This window comes from Mandrillus leucophaeus, unplaced genomic scaffold (assembly GCF_000951045.1).
Source record: "Mandrillus leucophaeus isolate KB7577 unplaced genomic scaffold, Mleu.le_1.0 Scaffold43, whole genome shotgun sequence".
NCBI classification, from domain to species: Eukaryota; Metazoa; Chordata; class Mammalia; order Primates; family Cercopithecidae; genus Mandrillus; species Mandrillus leucophaeus.
The window spans coordinates 1445016-1460419 of NW_012104587.1; the positions used below are offsets into that span (position 1 = coordinate 1445016).

Sequence of the window (15404 nt, forward strand, 5' to 3'; positions counted from 1 at the left end):
ATCTTGAACTTAGGCCCTTTCAACTTTCCGTCTGGTCCTTCAATGTTAACATCAGGGCCTTCAATGTCCACTTTGGGTCCTGAGACATCAATGTCGGCCTTGGGCAGGTTTACACCCACTTCAGGGCCCTCTGCTTTGAAGCCAGGCATGCTGAACTTGGGCATTTTCATCTTGGGCATCTTTAGGTGCCAGTCTGGACCTTGGACATCGGGGGCATTTACATCAACTTTGGGGCCCTTGATGTTCACATCTGGTACTTCAATTTTACCTTCTACCTCAGGCACAGACACATCTACATCCCCCTTGATTTGGGGTCCTTTGAGATTTAGGTCAACATCCGGCATAGAAATACTGGGGGCTTTGAAATGCATATCAGGCATCTTGAACCTAGGGCCTTTCAATTTGCCCTCTGGTCCCTCAATGTCAATGTCTGGCCCACTGACGTCCACATGTGGCCCTTTAAGTTCCCCTTCCAATTTGGGAACATCTACATCCACCTCTCCTTTTGCCTTGGGGCCCTTCAAGTGTAGATCGAGGTCTGGCATAGAGATTTTGGGAGCTTTAAAGTGCATATCTGGCATCTTGAACTTAGGAGTTTTCCACTTGCCATTTGGGCCTTCCACAGCTACTTCTGGCATGTCAGCATCTAATTTGGGACCTTTGACATCCAATTCTGGACCTTTTAACTCTCCTTCCAGCTTTGGGGCAGAAACGTCAACATCTCCTTTGATTTTGGGTCCCTTTAAATTGAAATCGACATCAGGCATGGAGATCTTGGGGGTCTTAAAGTGCATCTCAGGCATCTTAAACTTGGGGCCCTTCAGCTTCCCTTCTGGACATTCAAGGCTCACATCTGGGACTTCGACATCCACCTTGGGTCCTGAGACATCAATGTCAGCCTTGGGTAAGTTCACATCCACTTCAGGGCCCTCTGCTTTGAAGCCAGGCATGCTGAACTTGGGCATTTTCATCTTGGGCATCTTCAGGTGCCAGTCTGGGCCATGAACATCCACATCTGGGGCATCAATGTCCACTTTGGGTCCTTTGATGTCAACATCTGGCACTTTCATTTCACCTTCTACCTTGGGCACAGACACATCCACATCCCCTTTGACTTTGGGGCCTTTCAAGTTTAAGTTCACATCCGGCATGGAGATCTTGGGGGTCTTGAAGTGCATCTCAGGCATCTTAAACTTGGGCCCTTTCAACTTTGCATCAGGACACTCCAGCTCAACATCAGGCACCTCCACATCTACACTGGGGCCTGTTAAATCTCCCTCCAATTTTGGTACAGACACATCCACATCCCCTTTGACTTTGGGGCCTTTCAAGTGTAAGTCCACATCCGGCATGGAGATCTTGGGGGTCTTGAAGTGCATGTCTGGCATCTTAAATTTAGGGCCTTTCAACTTTGCATCAGGACACTCCAGCTCAACATCAGGCACCTCCGCATCCACACTGGGGCCTGTTAAATCTCCTTCCAATTTTGGTACAGACACATCCACATCCCCTTTGATTTTGGGGCCTTTCAAGTGTAAGTCCACATCTGGCATGGAGATCTTGGGGGTCTTGAAGTGCATCTCAGGCATCTTAAACTTGGGGCCCTTCAGCTTCCCTTCTGGACCTTCAAGGCTCACATCTGGAACTTCAACGTCCACCTTGGGTCCTGAGACATCAACATCAGCCTTGGGCAGGTTCACATCCACTTCAGGGCCCTCTGCTTTGAAGCCAGGCATGCTGAACTTGGGCATTTTCATCTTGGGCATCTTCAGGTGCCAGTCTGGGCCATGAACATCCACATCTGGGGCATCAATGTCCACTTTGGGTCCTTTGATGTCAACATCTGGCACTTTCATTTCACCTTCTACCTTGGGCACAGACACATCCACATCCCCTTTGACTTTGCGGCCTTTCAAGTGTAAGTCCACATCAGGCATGGAGATCTTGGGGGCCTTGAAGTGCATCTCAGGCATCTTAAACTTGGGCCCTTTCAACTTTGCATCAGGACACTCCAGATCAACATCAGGCACCTCCGCTCCCACAGAAGGACCTTTGATATCAACTTGCGGCCCTCTGAGATCACCTTCCAGTTCTGGCACAGAAGCATCTATCTCTCCCTTCAGTTTGGGTCCCTTCAAATTCAAGTCCACATCTGGCATGGAGATCTTGGGAGCTTTTATATTCAACTTGGGCATCTTAAATTTGGAGCCTTTCAACTTTCCTTCTGGTCCCTCAATATCCAAATCAGGAGCATCAATGTCCACACTGGGTCCAGACACATCAATGTCAGCCTTTGGCAGATTCACATCCACTTCGGGGCCCTCTGCTTTGAAGCCGGGCATACTGAACTTGGGCATTTTCATCTTGGGCATCTTCAGATGCCAATCTGGGCCTTGAACCTCCACATCTGGGGCATCAATGTCCACTTTGGGTCCTTTGATGTCAACATCCGGCACTTTCATTTCACCTTCTACCTTGGGCACAGACACATCCACATCCCCTTTGACTTTGGGGCCTTTCAAGTGTAAGTCCACATCCGGCATGGAGATCTTGGGGGTCTTGAAATGCATCTCAGGCATCTTAAACTTGGGGCCCTTCAACTTCCCTTCTGGACCTTCAATATCAATATCACCAACATTCACATCCATCTTAGGGGCTTTCACATCAATTTCAGGACCCTTCAAATCTCCTTCCACTTTGGGAAGGGAAACATCTACAACAGTTTTCAGTTTAGGAGCTTTCAAATTAAGCCCAACATCAGGCATAGAGATTTTGTGTGTCTGTATATTCATGCTTGGCATCTTGAACTTAGGGCCTTTTAGTTTTCCCTCTGGAGCTTCAAGATTCACATCTGGAACATCAATGTCCACCTTGGGTCCCGAAACACCAATGTCAGCCTTGGGCAGGTTCACATCCACTTCAGGGCCCTCTCCTTTGAAGCCAGGCATGCTGAACTTGGGCATTTTCACCTTGGGCATCTTCAGGTGCCAGTCTGGGCCATGAACCTCCACATCTGGTGCATTAATGTCAACTTTTGGGCCTTTGATGTCAACATCGGGAGCTTTTATCTCTCCTTCTACTTTTGGAACTGTAACATCATAATCTTTCATTTTAGGACCTTTCAAATGCAAACCCACATCTGGCATGGATATCTTCTGAGGCTTTATATTCATTTCCGGCATCTTGAATTTAGGACCTTTTAGTTTTGCGTCTGGACCTTCGATATTCACATCTGGAACTTCAACATCCACCTTGGGTCCTGAGACATCAAGGTCAGCCTTGGGCAGCTTCACATCCACTTCAGGGCCCTCTCCTTTGAAGCCAGGCATGCTGAACTTGGGCATTTTCACCTTGGGCATCTTTAGGTGCCAGTCTGGGCCATGAGCATCCACATCTGGAGCACTAATGTCAACTTTGGGCCCTTTGATATCAACATCTAGCACTTTCATGTCACCTTCTACCTCAGGCAAGGACACATCCACATCTCCCTTCAGTTTTGGCCCCTTAAGATTCAGGTCCACATCAGGCATGGAGATCTTGGGGGTCTTGAAGTGCATCTCAGGCATCTTAAACTTGGGGCCCTTCAGCTTTCCTTCCGGGCCCTCAAGGCTCACATCTGGGACTTCAACATCCACCTTGGGTCCTGAGACATCAATGTCAGCCTTGGGCAGGTTCACATCCACTTCAGGGCCCTCTGCTTTGAAGCCAGGCATGCTGAACTTGGGCATTTTCATCTTGGGCATCTTCAGGTGAGTCTGGGCCATGAGCATCCACATCTGGAGCACTAATGTCAACTTTGGGCCCTTTGATGTCAACATCTGGCACTTTCATTTCACCTTCTACCTTGGGCACAGACAAATCCACATCCCCTTTGACTTTAGGGCCTTTTAAGTGTAAGTCCACATCAGGCATGGAGATCTTGGGGGTCTTGAAGTGCATCTCAGGCATCTTAAACTTGGGACCCTTCAGTTTCCCTTCTGGACCTTCGAGGCTCACATCTGGGGCTTCAATGTCCACCTTGGGTCCTGAGACAGCAATGTCAGCCTTAGGCAAGTTCACATCCACTTCTGGGCCCTCACCTTTGAGACTGGGCATGCTGAACTTGGGCATTTTCATCTTGGGTATTTTCAGGCTCCAGTCTGGGCCTTGGCCTTCCACATCTGGTGCTTTAATGTCTACCTTGGGACCTCTGATGTCCACATCTGGAACCTGCATCTCACCCTCTATCTTTGGTGCAGAAATATCTACATTTCCTTTCATTTTGGGTCCTTTAAGATCCAGGTCAACATCTGGCAGAGACATCTTAGGAGCTTTGAAGTGCATCTCAGGCATCTTAAACTTGGGGCCTTTCAACTTCCCTTCAGGTCCTTCAAGGCTCAGATCTGGAGCACTAAGATCTACTTTTGGTGCAGAAATGTCCACATTCGCTTTGGACAGGTTCACATCCAATTCTGGCCCCTCTCCTTTGAGGCTGGGCATGCTAAATTTGGGCATTTTAATCTTTGGCATCTTCAAGTTCCAGTCAGGACCCTGCATTTCAACATCTGGGGCACTGACATCTACTTTTGGGCCTTTCAGGTCCCCTTCCAGCTTTGGCACTGTCACATCATATTCTCCCTTTACTTTAGGACCTTTCATATGCAAGTCCACATCAGGCATGGAGATCTTGGGGGCCTTGATATTCATCTCTGGCATCTTGAACTTGGGGCCCTTCAGCTTTCCTTCAGGTCCTTCAATATTCACATCTGGAACTTCAACATCCACCTTGGGTCCTGAGATGTCAACTTCAGCCTTGGGCAGGTTCACATCCACTTCTGGGCCCTCTGCTTTGAAGCCAGGCATGCTGAACTTGGGCATTTTCATCTTGGGCATCTTCAGGTGCCAGTCTGGACCTTGAACCTCCACATCTGGGGCATCGATGTCCACTTTGGCACTTTTAAGTTCAACATCAGGAACTTTAATCTCACTTTCAACCTTTGGCATTGTGACATCATATTCTCCCTTTACGTTAGGGCCTTTCAAATGTAAGTCCACATCAGGCATGGAGATCTTGGGGACTTTGATGTTCATCTCAGGCATCTTAAACTTGGGCCCTTTCAATTTCCCTTCTGGTCCCTCAATGCTCACATCAGGAACACTAACATCTACCTTGGGCCCGGAAATGTCCACATCAGCCTTGGGCAGGTTCACATCCACTTCTGGGCCCTCTGCTTTGAACCCTGGCACACTGAATTTGGGTATTTTCATCTTGGGCATCTTCAAGTGCCAGTCTGGGCCATGAACATCCACATCTGGGGCATTAATGTCCACTTTTGGGCCTTTGAGTTCTCCTTCAAGCTTTGGTACGGTTACATCATACTCTCCCTTCACCTTTGTACCTTTCACGTGCAAATCTACATCAGGCATGGAGATCTTTGGTGTCTTGACACTCATATCAGGCAGCTTAACATCAGGGCGGCCTTTAAGCTTCCCCTCCAGACCCTCTATGTTGACATCTGGGGCTTCCACACTGACCTTGGGCCCTGAAATACTGACATCTCCTTTGGGTAGAGTCATATGTACATCTGGACCTTCCCCTTTGGCTCCTGGAGTGCTGAACGTGGGCATTTTCATCTTGGGCATTTTCAGGTTCCATTCTGGGCCATGTGCTTCGACATCTGGGGCACTGATGTCCACTTTGGGGCCTTTGACATCAACTTCAGGGACTTTGACTTTCCCTTCTACTTTGGGGAGTGTAACATCTACACCCCCTTTCACTTTAGGTGTGGCCACGTTTAAGTCTACTTCTGCCATAGAGATCCTACAGGTTCCGGTTTTCCCAGAAGGACTGCCAAGCCTGGGGCCTGTCAAGGTTCCCTCTAGGTTTGGGGTCTCTATGTCCACTCTGGGGCCTTTAACTGCCACTTGAGGGCCTTTAACATCACCTTGCACCCCAGGAGCAGAAACCTTAATATCTCCTTTCAGTTTAGGAGACCCAAGGCTCAGATCCACATCCTGCATGGAGATTTTAGGTTTCTGAATAATCATTTCAGGAGTCTTGACTTTAGTACCTTTCATCTTTCCTTCCAGCCCACCAGTAGCAATCTCAGGCAGGCTGACATCCCCAGAGACCCCAGGAACAGTCACTTCACCTGTAGGCAGTGTCACATCAATCCCAGTTTCCTCTCCCTTTGCACCTGATACAGAGAACTTGGGGACTTTCATCTTGGGCACGTTCAGTTTGCTCCCAGGCCCCTGAACATCAATGTCAGGGGCCTGAACTTCCACACTGGGACCAGTGATGCTACCCCCAATTTGGGGAGCAGAGGCGTCGACCCCAATGCGCCCCTGTGGCTTGGCACCTTTCAGGCCTAGGTCACCCTCAAGTGATGGCCCAGTGATTTGGGGCCCCTTCAGCTTCCCCTCAAGGCCCTCAATATTGGCAGAGGGCACACTGACTTCCAGCTGAGGGGCTTTAAGAGTCAAGCCTGGCTTGCCGCCCTTGTGCCCCACAGAGACTTCAGGTGCAGAAACCCTCAGCCCTGCCTCTGGCGTCTGGCCCTCAGGCCCTGTCAAGACACCAAATTTCGGCACCTTCATGGTGGGAATTTTAATTTTGCCATGATCACCACTCTCCAGAGATGGGCCCTGCACCTCTACTGCCCCACCCCCAAGAGAAGATGAAATGTCCACTGCTGGAACTTGGACCCCTCCTCTGCCACCCAAGTCCAAGCCCTTTGCACTGACATTGACACCTGAGCCTCCCACCTTTATCCCAGGCATGGTGACCTGGAGCTTTGAGTGGCCAGCACCTTGGAGCTCTGGTCCTGAAGCAGAAATGGCCCCTGCTCGGATATCCACAGCAGAGCCTGGCGTTGGAGAGGCTGCCCCCGAGCCCGAGGGCAGTCTGATCACGGTCTTTCCAGACTGGGTCTCCACATCCACATTGGAGATTTCAGTCCGTTCATGTCTTGGAATCTTGATCTTGAATTCAGGGCTACTGATGTCTATGTCCTTGGCTCCTTCCCGGCCGGTCACATCCACAGTGTAGGCCGTGACCCTTCTGGTCACCGTGATGGTGCGGCTCTGGGTCTCCCCAAGGTCTCCTTCCACTCCGTCTTCCGACTTCAGCCGTGGCTTGATCTTCGTGGTGTAGATGCGCTGGTACTCCTCATCATCCCCGCTCTGCAGAAAGACACGCCGGGCAGAGGTTGCAGCAGAGTCTGCCTGAGTTAGCAAATGCCCGGCCACAGCCCAGCCGACAACACGTTGCCTGTTTCCCAGAGAAGCTGGGACCAAAACAGAGGTCCATGGAGCCTCCTGGGCCACAGCACAAGGGAGTAAAGAAAGGGGTTGACAGTCACATCACAGGAGGAAATCAGAAATTCTCTGGAGGTCATACCGGGAAGCAAAAACCATGGGGAGGGAGTGGGAGGTATACTCTTGGACTGGAAGGATTTCCATTCAGTTAGAGATTCAAATCGGCCTGTGCCAGGGAGACCTCCCAAGAGACCGGGCCCTTCAGCTCCCAACTCTCAACCCACTGGCTCGTTTGTTTAACCAGGAGGGGAATTTTCTCAGAGGCCCTTGTTCCCTGGAAAGCACTTGTTGAGCCTAAGACTGATTGTGCTTGGGTTAACAGTCTCACTTTGAGGACCCATTATTTGTTAAATAAACAAGCCAGGAGAAGGAACAATGTCCCCACAGGCACTTTGCTGTCCAGCGTCTGACCCACAGAATGTATCAGGCCTCTGCAGAGGGAAAAATGGTGCCTGTGAGGTGGAGCTGGGCACCTGTGAAGTCATTTGAAAGGCTCTTGCAAAACAGCCGACCTTCCTCCTAGCATCTAGGGCCGGGCTGCACAAGTCAGTTCCCACACTGTGACCGCTCTGAAGAGACTCATTGAAGACATTTAGGGGCAGCACAGCCACATGTCACATGAAAGCAGAAAGAAACAGGGTGGCCAAGAGATCAAGCGAGTGAAGACAGGTGAGAGGAGGAGAAGGAGCAAAAAGAGAGGCTCCGGAGGCAGATGGGAGGCTCAGGAGTGGGGTCAGCAGGCTGGCGTGGCCGGGGGAGCTCAGGGCACAGATGGGCCGGCGAGGTACTCACCAGAACCACTTCAGAGCTGCGGGAGCTGAAGGCTTCACGGGTCCAGGTCTGGCCAGGCTCGGGGGAGCGGTCCCCCTTGCGGTGCAGCTTCAGGCCCACCGTGTGGTGCCCCATGGTGTTCAGCAGCTGGGTCACCTCGTCCGACTGCAGGTTGTCAAAGTAGATGGTGGCACCCACAATCTGGTCCCCTGAGCAGGGAAGAGCAGGAAGCAGGTAAGGCCCAAAGAGCCTCAGGGAAATCGCACATAGCCACCACACACTGGGCACTGAACTAACTTGATCTCATGACCACCCTCAAGGTGGGCGTGGTAATACCCATTGTACAGACATGGAAACTGAGGCTTAAAAAGGCCAATTTGTGGGGGCCAGGCACGGTGGCTCACGCCTATAATCCCAGCACTTTGGGAGGCCGAGGCGGACGGATCGCCTGAGGTCAGGAGTTTGAGACCAGACTGACCAACATAGAGAAACCCCGTCTGTACTAAAAATGCAAAATTAGCCAGGTGTGGTGGCGCATGCCTGTAATCCCAGCTACCCTGGAGGCTGAGGCAGAAGAATCGCTTGAACCCAGGAGGCGGAGGTTGCACTGAGCTGAGATGGTGCCATTGCACTCCAGCCTGGGCAACAAGAGCAAAACTCCATCTCAAAAAAAAAAAAAAAAAAGCAAGGCCAACTCGTTTGCCCAAATCTGCAGAGCTAGTGGGTGGTGGAGTCAGATCTGGTGTCCACTACCCCACACAACTGCCTCCCCTGAGGACCACAAGTGACAGACACAGAGTGGCCAAGAGAGGGCAGGGCTTGGGTACCGCCCATCCTGATGCCACTGGGAACAGGCCCTCGGCAGCCACTCGCCCACTTCTGCCTGCTCCCTGCCCTTCCCTCCAACACCCCCGCTGACCCCCCAACCTCCAGCACCCAGTCCATACCCTGGAGACTCACCCTCCTTGACCACCCCAGTGCGGGCCGCAGGGGAGTTCTGCGTCACTTCCTGCACAAAGACGCCGTCATCCCTTTGGGCGATGGTCAGCCCGTGGGAGCCGCTACCCTGCCAGTTGGGCAGCAGCAGCTCCCGGGTTGTCTCCTCCTCCTTCTCCATCTGGGATGAGGTGAGGAAATGGAGCTGGGGTCAGTGCGGGTGGGAGGACGTTAGGGCACGGGAAAGCTAGCGATCTCCGGTGCTATAAACTCCAGGAGTGGGGCCCTCGGCAACGCGCCTGCCCCTGCAGCCGGCTCACCTGCCAGGTGAGGTGTTGGGGATGGGTTACCTCGTCTCACGTCCTTCCACTGTGGAAGTTCTCCCAAGGCATAACAAAGAAGATGGAAATGAGATAGCAGAGGCAACTGGCCCCAGAGGCAGCCAGTCCTTCATCCCTATCCCCCACAGCCCCAGCCTCCCATCCACACGGGGCCCACCCTCCCCACATCCCATCACCTCCGCCTCTCTCTGCCTCTCCCACCTACTGACCTTTGCAGGATTCCGCTCAGGAGCAAATGCCTTGCCAGGAGCCCGCCCCTCCTTCCTCTCTTCCCCTCAGTCTCTCTCGTCAGGATCTCGGTCACAACCTAGGGGAAAGTTCATGATGATGCTCACACTCCGGTTAGCAGTCAGCTTGCTCCGAGTCCCCACCCAAGGGACAGCCAGGTCCTCTGCTACCCAGGCCAGCTCACAACCCCGACCCCCACCACCGCCATCAATTCCACTCGTCCATGACTCTCCAGCCTGGCATAGCAGAAAGGGACTTCAGAGGAGCCAGACTTGGAGTCAGATCCTGGCTCTGCCTCCTTCTAGCTGTGGGACCCTGGCCAAGACACTTCACTTTTCTGAACCTCCATTTCCTCATCTGTGAAAATGGAGGCAATAAAGGAGAAAAAAAATGAACACCAGCCGGCAGGAGCCGCTTCACATGCACATTCTCACCATATTCTTTTTCTTTTTTTCTTTTTTTCTTTTTTATTCTTTATTATTATTATTTTTTGAGATGGAGTCTCGCTCTGTCACCCAGGCTGGAATGCAATAGTAGATCCTGGCTCACTGCAAGCTCCGTCTCCCGGGTTCAAGCCAATCTCCTGCCTCAGCCTCCTGAGTAGCTGGGACTATAGGCGCCCGCCACCATGCACCATGCCCAGCTAATTTTTGTATTTTTAGTAGAGATGGGGTTTCACCGTGTTAGCCAGGATGATCTCGATCTCCTGACCTCGTGATCCACCTGCCTCAGCCTCCCAAAGTGCTGGGATTACAGGCGTGAGCCACGCACTCGGCCTCGTTTTATTTTTTTGGGACAGGGTCTGGCTCTGTCACACAGGCTGGAGTGCGGGGGTGCGATCACGACTCACTGCAGCCTCAACCTCCTGGACTCAAGTGATCCTCCTGCCTCAGCCACCTAAGTAGCTCGGACCACAGCCACGTGCCACTACAACTGGCTAATTTTTGTATTTTTGGAGAGATGGGGTTTTGCCATGTTGCCCAGGCTGGTCCAGAACTCCTGGGCTCAAACAATCCCAAAGTGCTGGGACTATAAACAGGAGCCACCGCGCCTGGCCTCGACCCACATTCTCCACCACGGCTTCAAGAGGGAGATGTTACTGTGCCAACTTCACAGACAGAGACTGAGTCTCTGAGAGAACAGCTTACCCGGGGTACACATGACAGCACAACTATGCTGGGCTTGGACCCGAGTCTGTAACTCCTTTTTTTTTTGAGACGGAATCTCGCTTTGTAGCCCAGGCTGGTGTGCAGTGGCATGGTCTCGGCTCATTGCAACCTCCCCCTCCCAGGTTCAAGCAATTCTCTGCCTCAGTCTCCTGAGTAGCTGGGATTACACCCAACACGCTCAGCTAATTTTTGGTATTTTTAGTAGAGATGGGGTTTCACCATCTCGGCCAGGTTGGTCTTGAACTCCTGACCTCGTGATCTACCCTCCTTGGCCTCCCAAAGTGCTGGGATTACAGGCGTGAGTCGCCGCGCCTGGCCCACCGAGTCTGTAACTCTTTTGCCTACTCCATCCCAGGTCTGCCACTTGTAACAGGTGGGAGCCTTCTCAGAGGCTGCCTCCAAGGAGGAATGGCAGTGTTCCACCTCCCTCAGAGACAGAGACTCGGGCCACCTGGTCTCACCCAGTCCCCGGGACCAAGGGGGTGCCTCACCAGCTGGCAGCTCTGGGAGCCCTGCCACAGGAAGCTGCCTGAACAAAGGAGGTCCCAGCCCCACCAGGCACCACCCAAGCCCTAGAGGCTAGAGCCCAGATGAGCCCGACTTGGCCCAGGGTGAGTCCAGGCCCACTGGCTGCCCACACCAGGCCCTGAGCCAGGCCCCTTTAAATGCAAGCATTTAGTAATAAATTCGCCCTCCAGCCACAGGATGAGCTGTCATCTGCAGGCGCCCTGGAAAGATACCAGGCAGGACTCTCTCTGCACAGGGCCACGGACTACAGCCACCACACAAAATGGCGGCAGTGGCCACCAATTGAAATGGTGTGAGGAACACTATAAGTCATGGGGAACCTGACCCAAAGCCCCGCCTACAGCTGTTTACATCCAAAAAGTATCAACAGTCAATCAATGCACGTATACCGGCTGCCTCCCTATGCCCAACACTATACTTTGCACTGCAGACGGAACCGGCCAGGGATGGACACAGCTGGGCCCGGCACCTAATCATACGCTGCATTAGACGGTGACCTCACGTCACTCACACACCCATGTGCCGGACAGGGAGATTTAAGACTCAGTTTCTGTCACAGACACACATCAGATGAGCAAGGTGCACTAGCTGTGACCGATTTTGCCGCAGAATATTCCAGAAGGCTTGGGAGCTTTCTGGGGGAAATGAAATGTACATGGGGTCTTGAAGGCGCTAGAGGTGACCTCTGAGGACAAGACTGTGTCTCTTAGGAATTTGTGGGCACTTAGCAGTTCCTATCTCAGGCAGATCACAACACGGATGAAAGAGAAACACAGACCCCAGCCCCCGACAGCCATCCTCCCGTTTGACAACGCGGTGTGGACGACGTGTCTCCTTGTCAACACAGGTGCTGGCTACAAGGTAAGCAAAGACTCTGAGCCTGTGGGCTCAGGTGCAAACTGGGGAAAACACCTCCTCCCTTCCGGCCGCAGAGAAGGCTGCGACGGGAAATCACTCTGACCCTTCCCAGTGTGAAACAGCAAAGCTGGGACTTAAATGGCACATTCTCTCCCAGTGTCCAGTGCTCAGCAGCTAGCCCTGCAGAAAGGGAGCCGGGCAGAGGCAGGCAGGGAAAAAAGATTCCAGACTTCATCTCTCAGACAGAACTGAAGCCACCCCTTCAGATCGCCCAGACACCCCTGTCCTCCTCCTGGAGCAGGGCCCCTTTGCTCACCCCAGCATCCTGGTGCCGTGCCAGCAGCCAGCGATGGGGAGAGAGCTAGCTGGGCCAGATCACCCTCGCCCACACCTCGGCCCCACCCTCCCTTTTTCCCTCCCTCCCCAGTGAGTCACTGCAGCTGGCTGCAACAGCTCCAGACCTGCAAAGGGTTGAGCCTAAAACCCAAAGGACAAAGTGCCTCCTGGGCCAGATCCCCAGGTGCCAGAGGAACCAGAGCTCCCCTGCAGACAGGCAGTTAGCTTCCCTGCCAGTGCCTCAGGCAGAGTCCCAGGGCAGAAGTCCCTTTAGAGGCCCAGGACAGACTTGCTACCTGCCTCAACCCACGTGGTTCCTGAGGAGGAGAGAAACCATCCTAAGCAGACAACCGATCCAATAGCCCATGAGGACGGGAGCCATTGGACCCGAGGCTGCAGGTTGGCCCTGGCAGGGCACTCAATGGCTTCCCGGCCAGGTGGGGCGGCCAACCACCCTGCCCGCTCTGGCTCTGGCCCTGCTGTCCTGGCACAGCCTGGAAGGACTCCCCTCCCATCTGACCTGGGCCATTCAGTTCCGAGGAGGGGCATGGAAATACTGAAGGGAATAGTGAAGGAGCAGCGTGGGATACTATGTAGCCGGGGTTCCCCTTTCTCCATTCTCCACGTTTGGTCCCAGCCCTCAGTCTCTCCTCCCCCTCTGGAGCCTGTCTCAAGCCCAGGTGGCCCTGTCTTCTCCTCCCACACAAGTTAGGTTAAGTCAGGCTTTCCCCGGAGGCTGAGGGCTCTGCCCTGTTGCTACCCAAAAGAGAGTCTTTGGAGCTGTGGGGAATTCTGCACGATTCAGCCAAGTGCCATAAGCCTTCAGAGCTAGGAGAGACCTAGAGTCGTGCCACCCAACACAGCAGCCACATGTAGCTATTTAAATTTAATCAATTAAAATTCCGTTAAATTAAAATTGTAGCTCATTGGCTGCACTAGCCACATTTCAAGAGCTCAACAGTCACATGTAGCTACTGGCTACTATATTAGCATGGACACAGAACACTTCCCCCACTGCTGAGAGTTTTATGGGACGGCACTGCCTGTTACTTAAGGATGGAGAAAGTAAGGTCCAGAGAAATGAGAGAATGGGAGTGTGCTGGGGCCCTAGTCCCAGAGCCTGCTAGCACACAGCCCGGTGGTCCACCCCACAGCCTCCCTCGTGATAGGAAGAAACGAGGCAGAGCTAGGCGCGCTGGCTCATGCCTGTAATCCCAGCACTTTGGGAGGCCGAGGCACACTGATCGCTTGAGCCCAGGAGTTTGAGATCAGCCTGGGCAATATGGCAAAACCCTATCTCTATAAAAACTTAATTTTTTTAAATAAAAAAAGAAGGAGCAGGGCCAGAGTGGAGACTCCCTAAGGCAGAATATTGCTTGGAGGGCAGAAAAGAGTGAGATGGTGAGGCCACGCCAGCTGCAAAGGTGAGAGCACGCATGCCTGACACCGTGGGACAGGCTATAATTCAGGCCAGAAGCAGCGAGAGAACAGCCCATCCTGTCACTTCAAAACTGCAAAGAGGATGTGCCGAGCAGCAGGGCTCTGCCCATACCCTGCGATTGGGCACGACGCCAAGTAGAAGCAGGAGAACTCCAGGAAGCAGATTCTTAACCCCAGCAGATGGCCTCTGCCAGGGGTGACCTCCAGAGGAAGCTCCTTCCTCCACTGCCCTCGGAGAACAGTACCCCTTCCCGGGGCGAGCCAGTATAAAGACAGCCAGGATGGAAACCAGGCCAATTGCTGCAGCAGCTAGAGACAGCCCTGCAGCCAGCGTCAGTGTGGAGATGGCAGGAATTGATACACACACTCCCCCAGAGACAGGTCACAGGCTTCTGTGCCCAAATGCACCAAACCTGAGGACAAGATACACACCACAGGGGCCCACGACTAGGCATCCACCCAGCATAGGCGGGACACAGGGGGCAACCCTCCGAGGGGAAGAAAATCACCCCATCCGTGGTAGGGAGGGCACCAGCCACAGTGAAACTTCCACCCAGCACGGCGGCACGCACGTGGGTCAATCAACCCACCACACACACAAGGCCAAAGAGGAGCAGTCCTCATCCCAGGAACGACGTGACTCACGCCCAGAGTCAGAGACCCTACCCGAGGGGAAGCCCCCAACATTCGGAACCAGGAGGAGAGGGAGGCTATTCAGAAAGACACACCCAGAAGACAGTATGCTCTGCTCTCATAAACACTCATCAGGAGGCAAAGAGGAACAGAAAGTTCGTGTTGAAAGAAAAAAAACCCCCCCACACAAGTAGCGAGAAAGAGAATTCTGCAGAGCACTCTTGTGTGTCACGGACGGTGTTGTTGGCAACATCCCATGCCTGGGTTCTCATTCAACCCCCAAATGATGATGCTATGTGCAAAGAACTAATATCCTCACTTCAGAGATGTGGAAACAGGCCCAGGAGATAACACTACTTGCCCAAGTGTGAGAGAGTGGAAATGCAAGCCCAGGAGTCTCTGACCCCCAAGGCCAACGGTCTTTGCCCAGCAGAGGGATGAAGGCACAAGGAAATACACAGGATGACACACAGGAGAACCCCCAGAGGCAGATGCACAGAAGAGAGACCTACACTGGAGTGAGAGCTAGAGGGACAACGACAGGAAGATGCAGAGACCTCCAAACCCCCTTCCCCACACTCCAGCCTCAACCCAGCCCAAGCTGTGGGCTGCAGACCCAGAATGGACCGTCCCAGGCATCCCAGGGCTCTGCATATGAGGGGCCTTTTGCTTCTGGGGCTTACTGAGGCTGGGGCCCAAGGGGGTCAGGATCCTGAGCTGCCCAGCACCCAACTCACTTTGACCTAGATTTCTCTTGGGCCCCAGCAGGTGGGAGACAAAAGAACCATCTCCTGGGGCTCAACCGGCACCAGACTCACGCTAGAGGCCAGACTCATGCTAGAGGCACCAGACTCATGCTAGAGGC

At 53.1% G+C, this 15404-nt stretch overlaps 1 protein-coding gene across 2 annotated transcripts in view; it reads right to left on the reverse strand.

Moving 5' to 3' along the window:
* AHNAK (AHNAK nucleoprotein) overlaps positions 1-15404 on the reverse strand; it is a 139520-nt gene that overhangs the window by 120084 nt on the left and 4032 nt on the right. The window contains exons 2-6 of one of the 2 annotated variants that reach the window (XM_011993369.1): positions 9557-9654; positions 9031-9187; positions 8092-8279; positions 3786-7164; positions 3213-3402 (exon numbers count right to left, since the gene is read on the reverse strand). In XM_011993369.1, coding sequence (XP_011848759.1) covers positions 3362-3402; positions 3786-7164; positions 8092-8279; positions 9031-9187 — 3765 coding nt within the window. In that variant the 5' untranslated portion in view covers positions 9557-9654 and the 3' untranslated portion in view covers positions 3213-3361. Of the gene's footprint in view, positions 1-3212; positions 3403-3785; positions 7165-8091; positions 8280-9030; positions 9188-9556; positions 9662-15404 lie in introns of those variants that run through there. The other variant, XM_011993370.1, reaches the window with a different exon arrangement.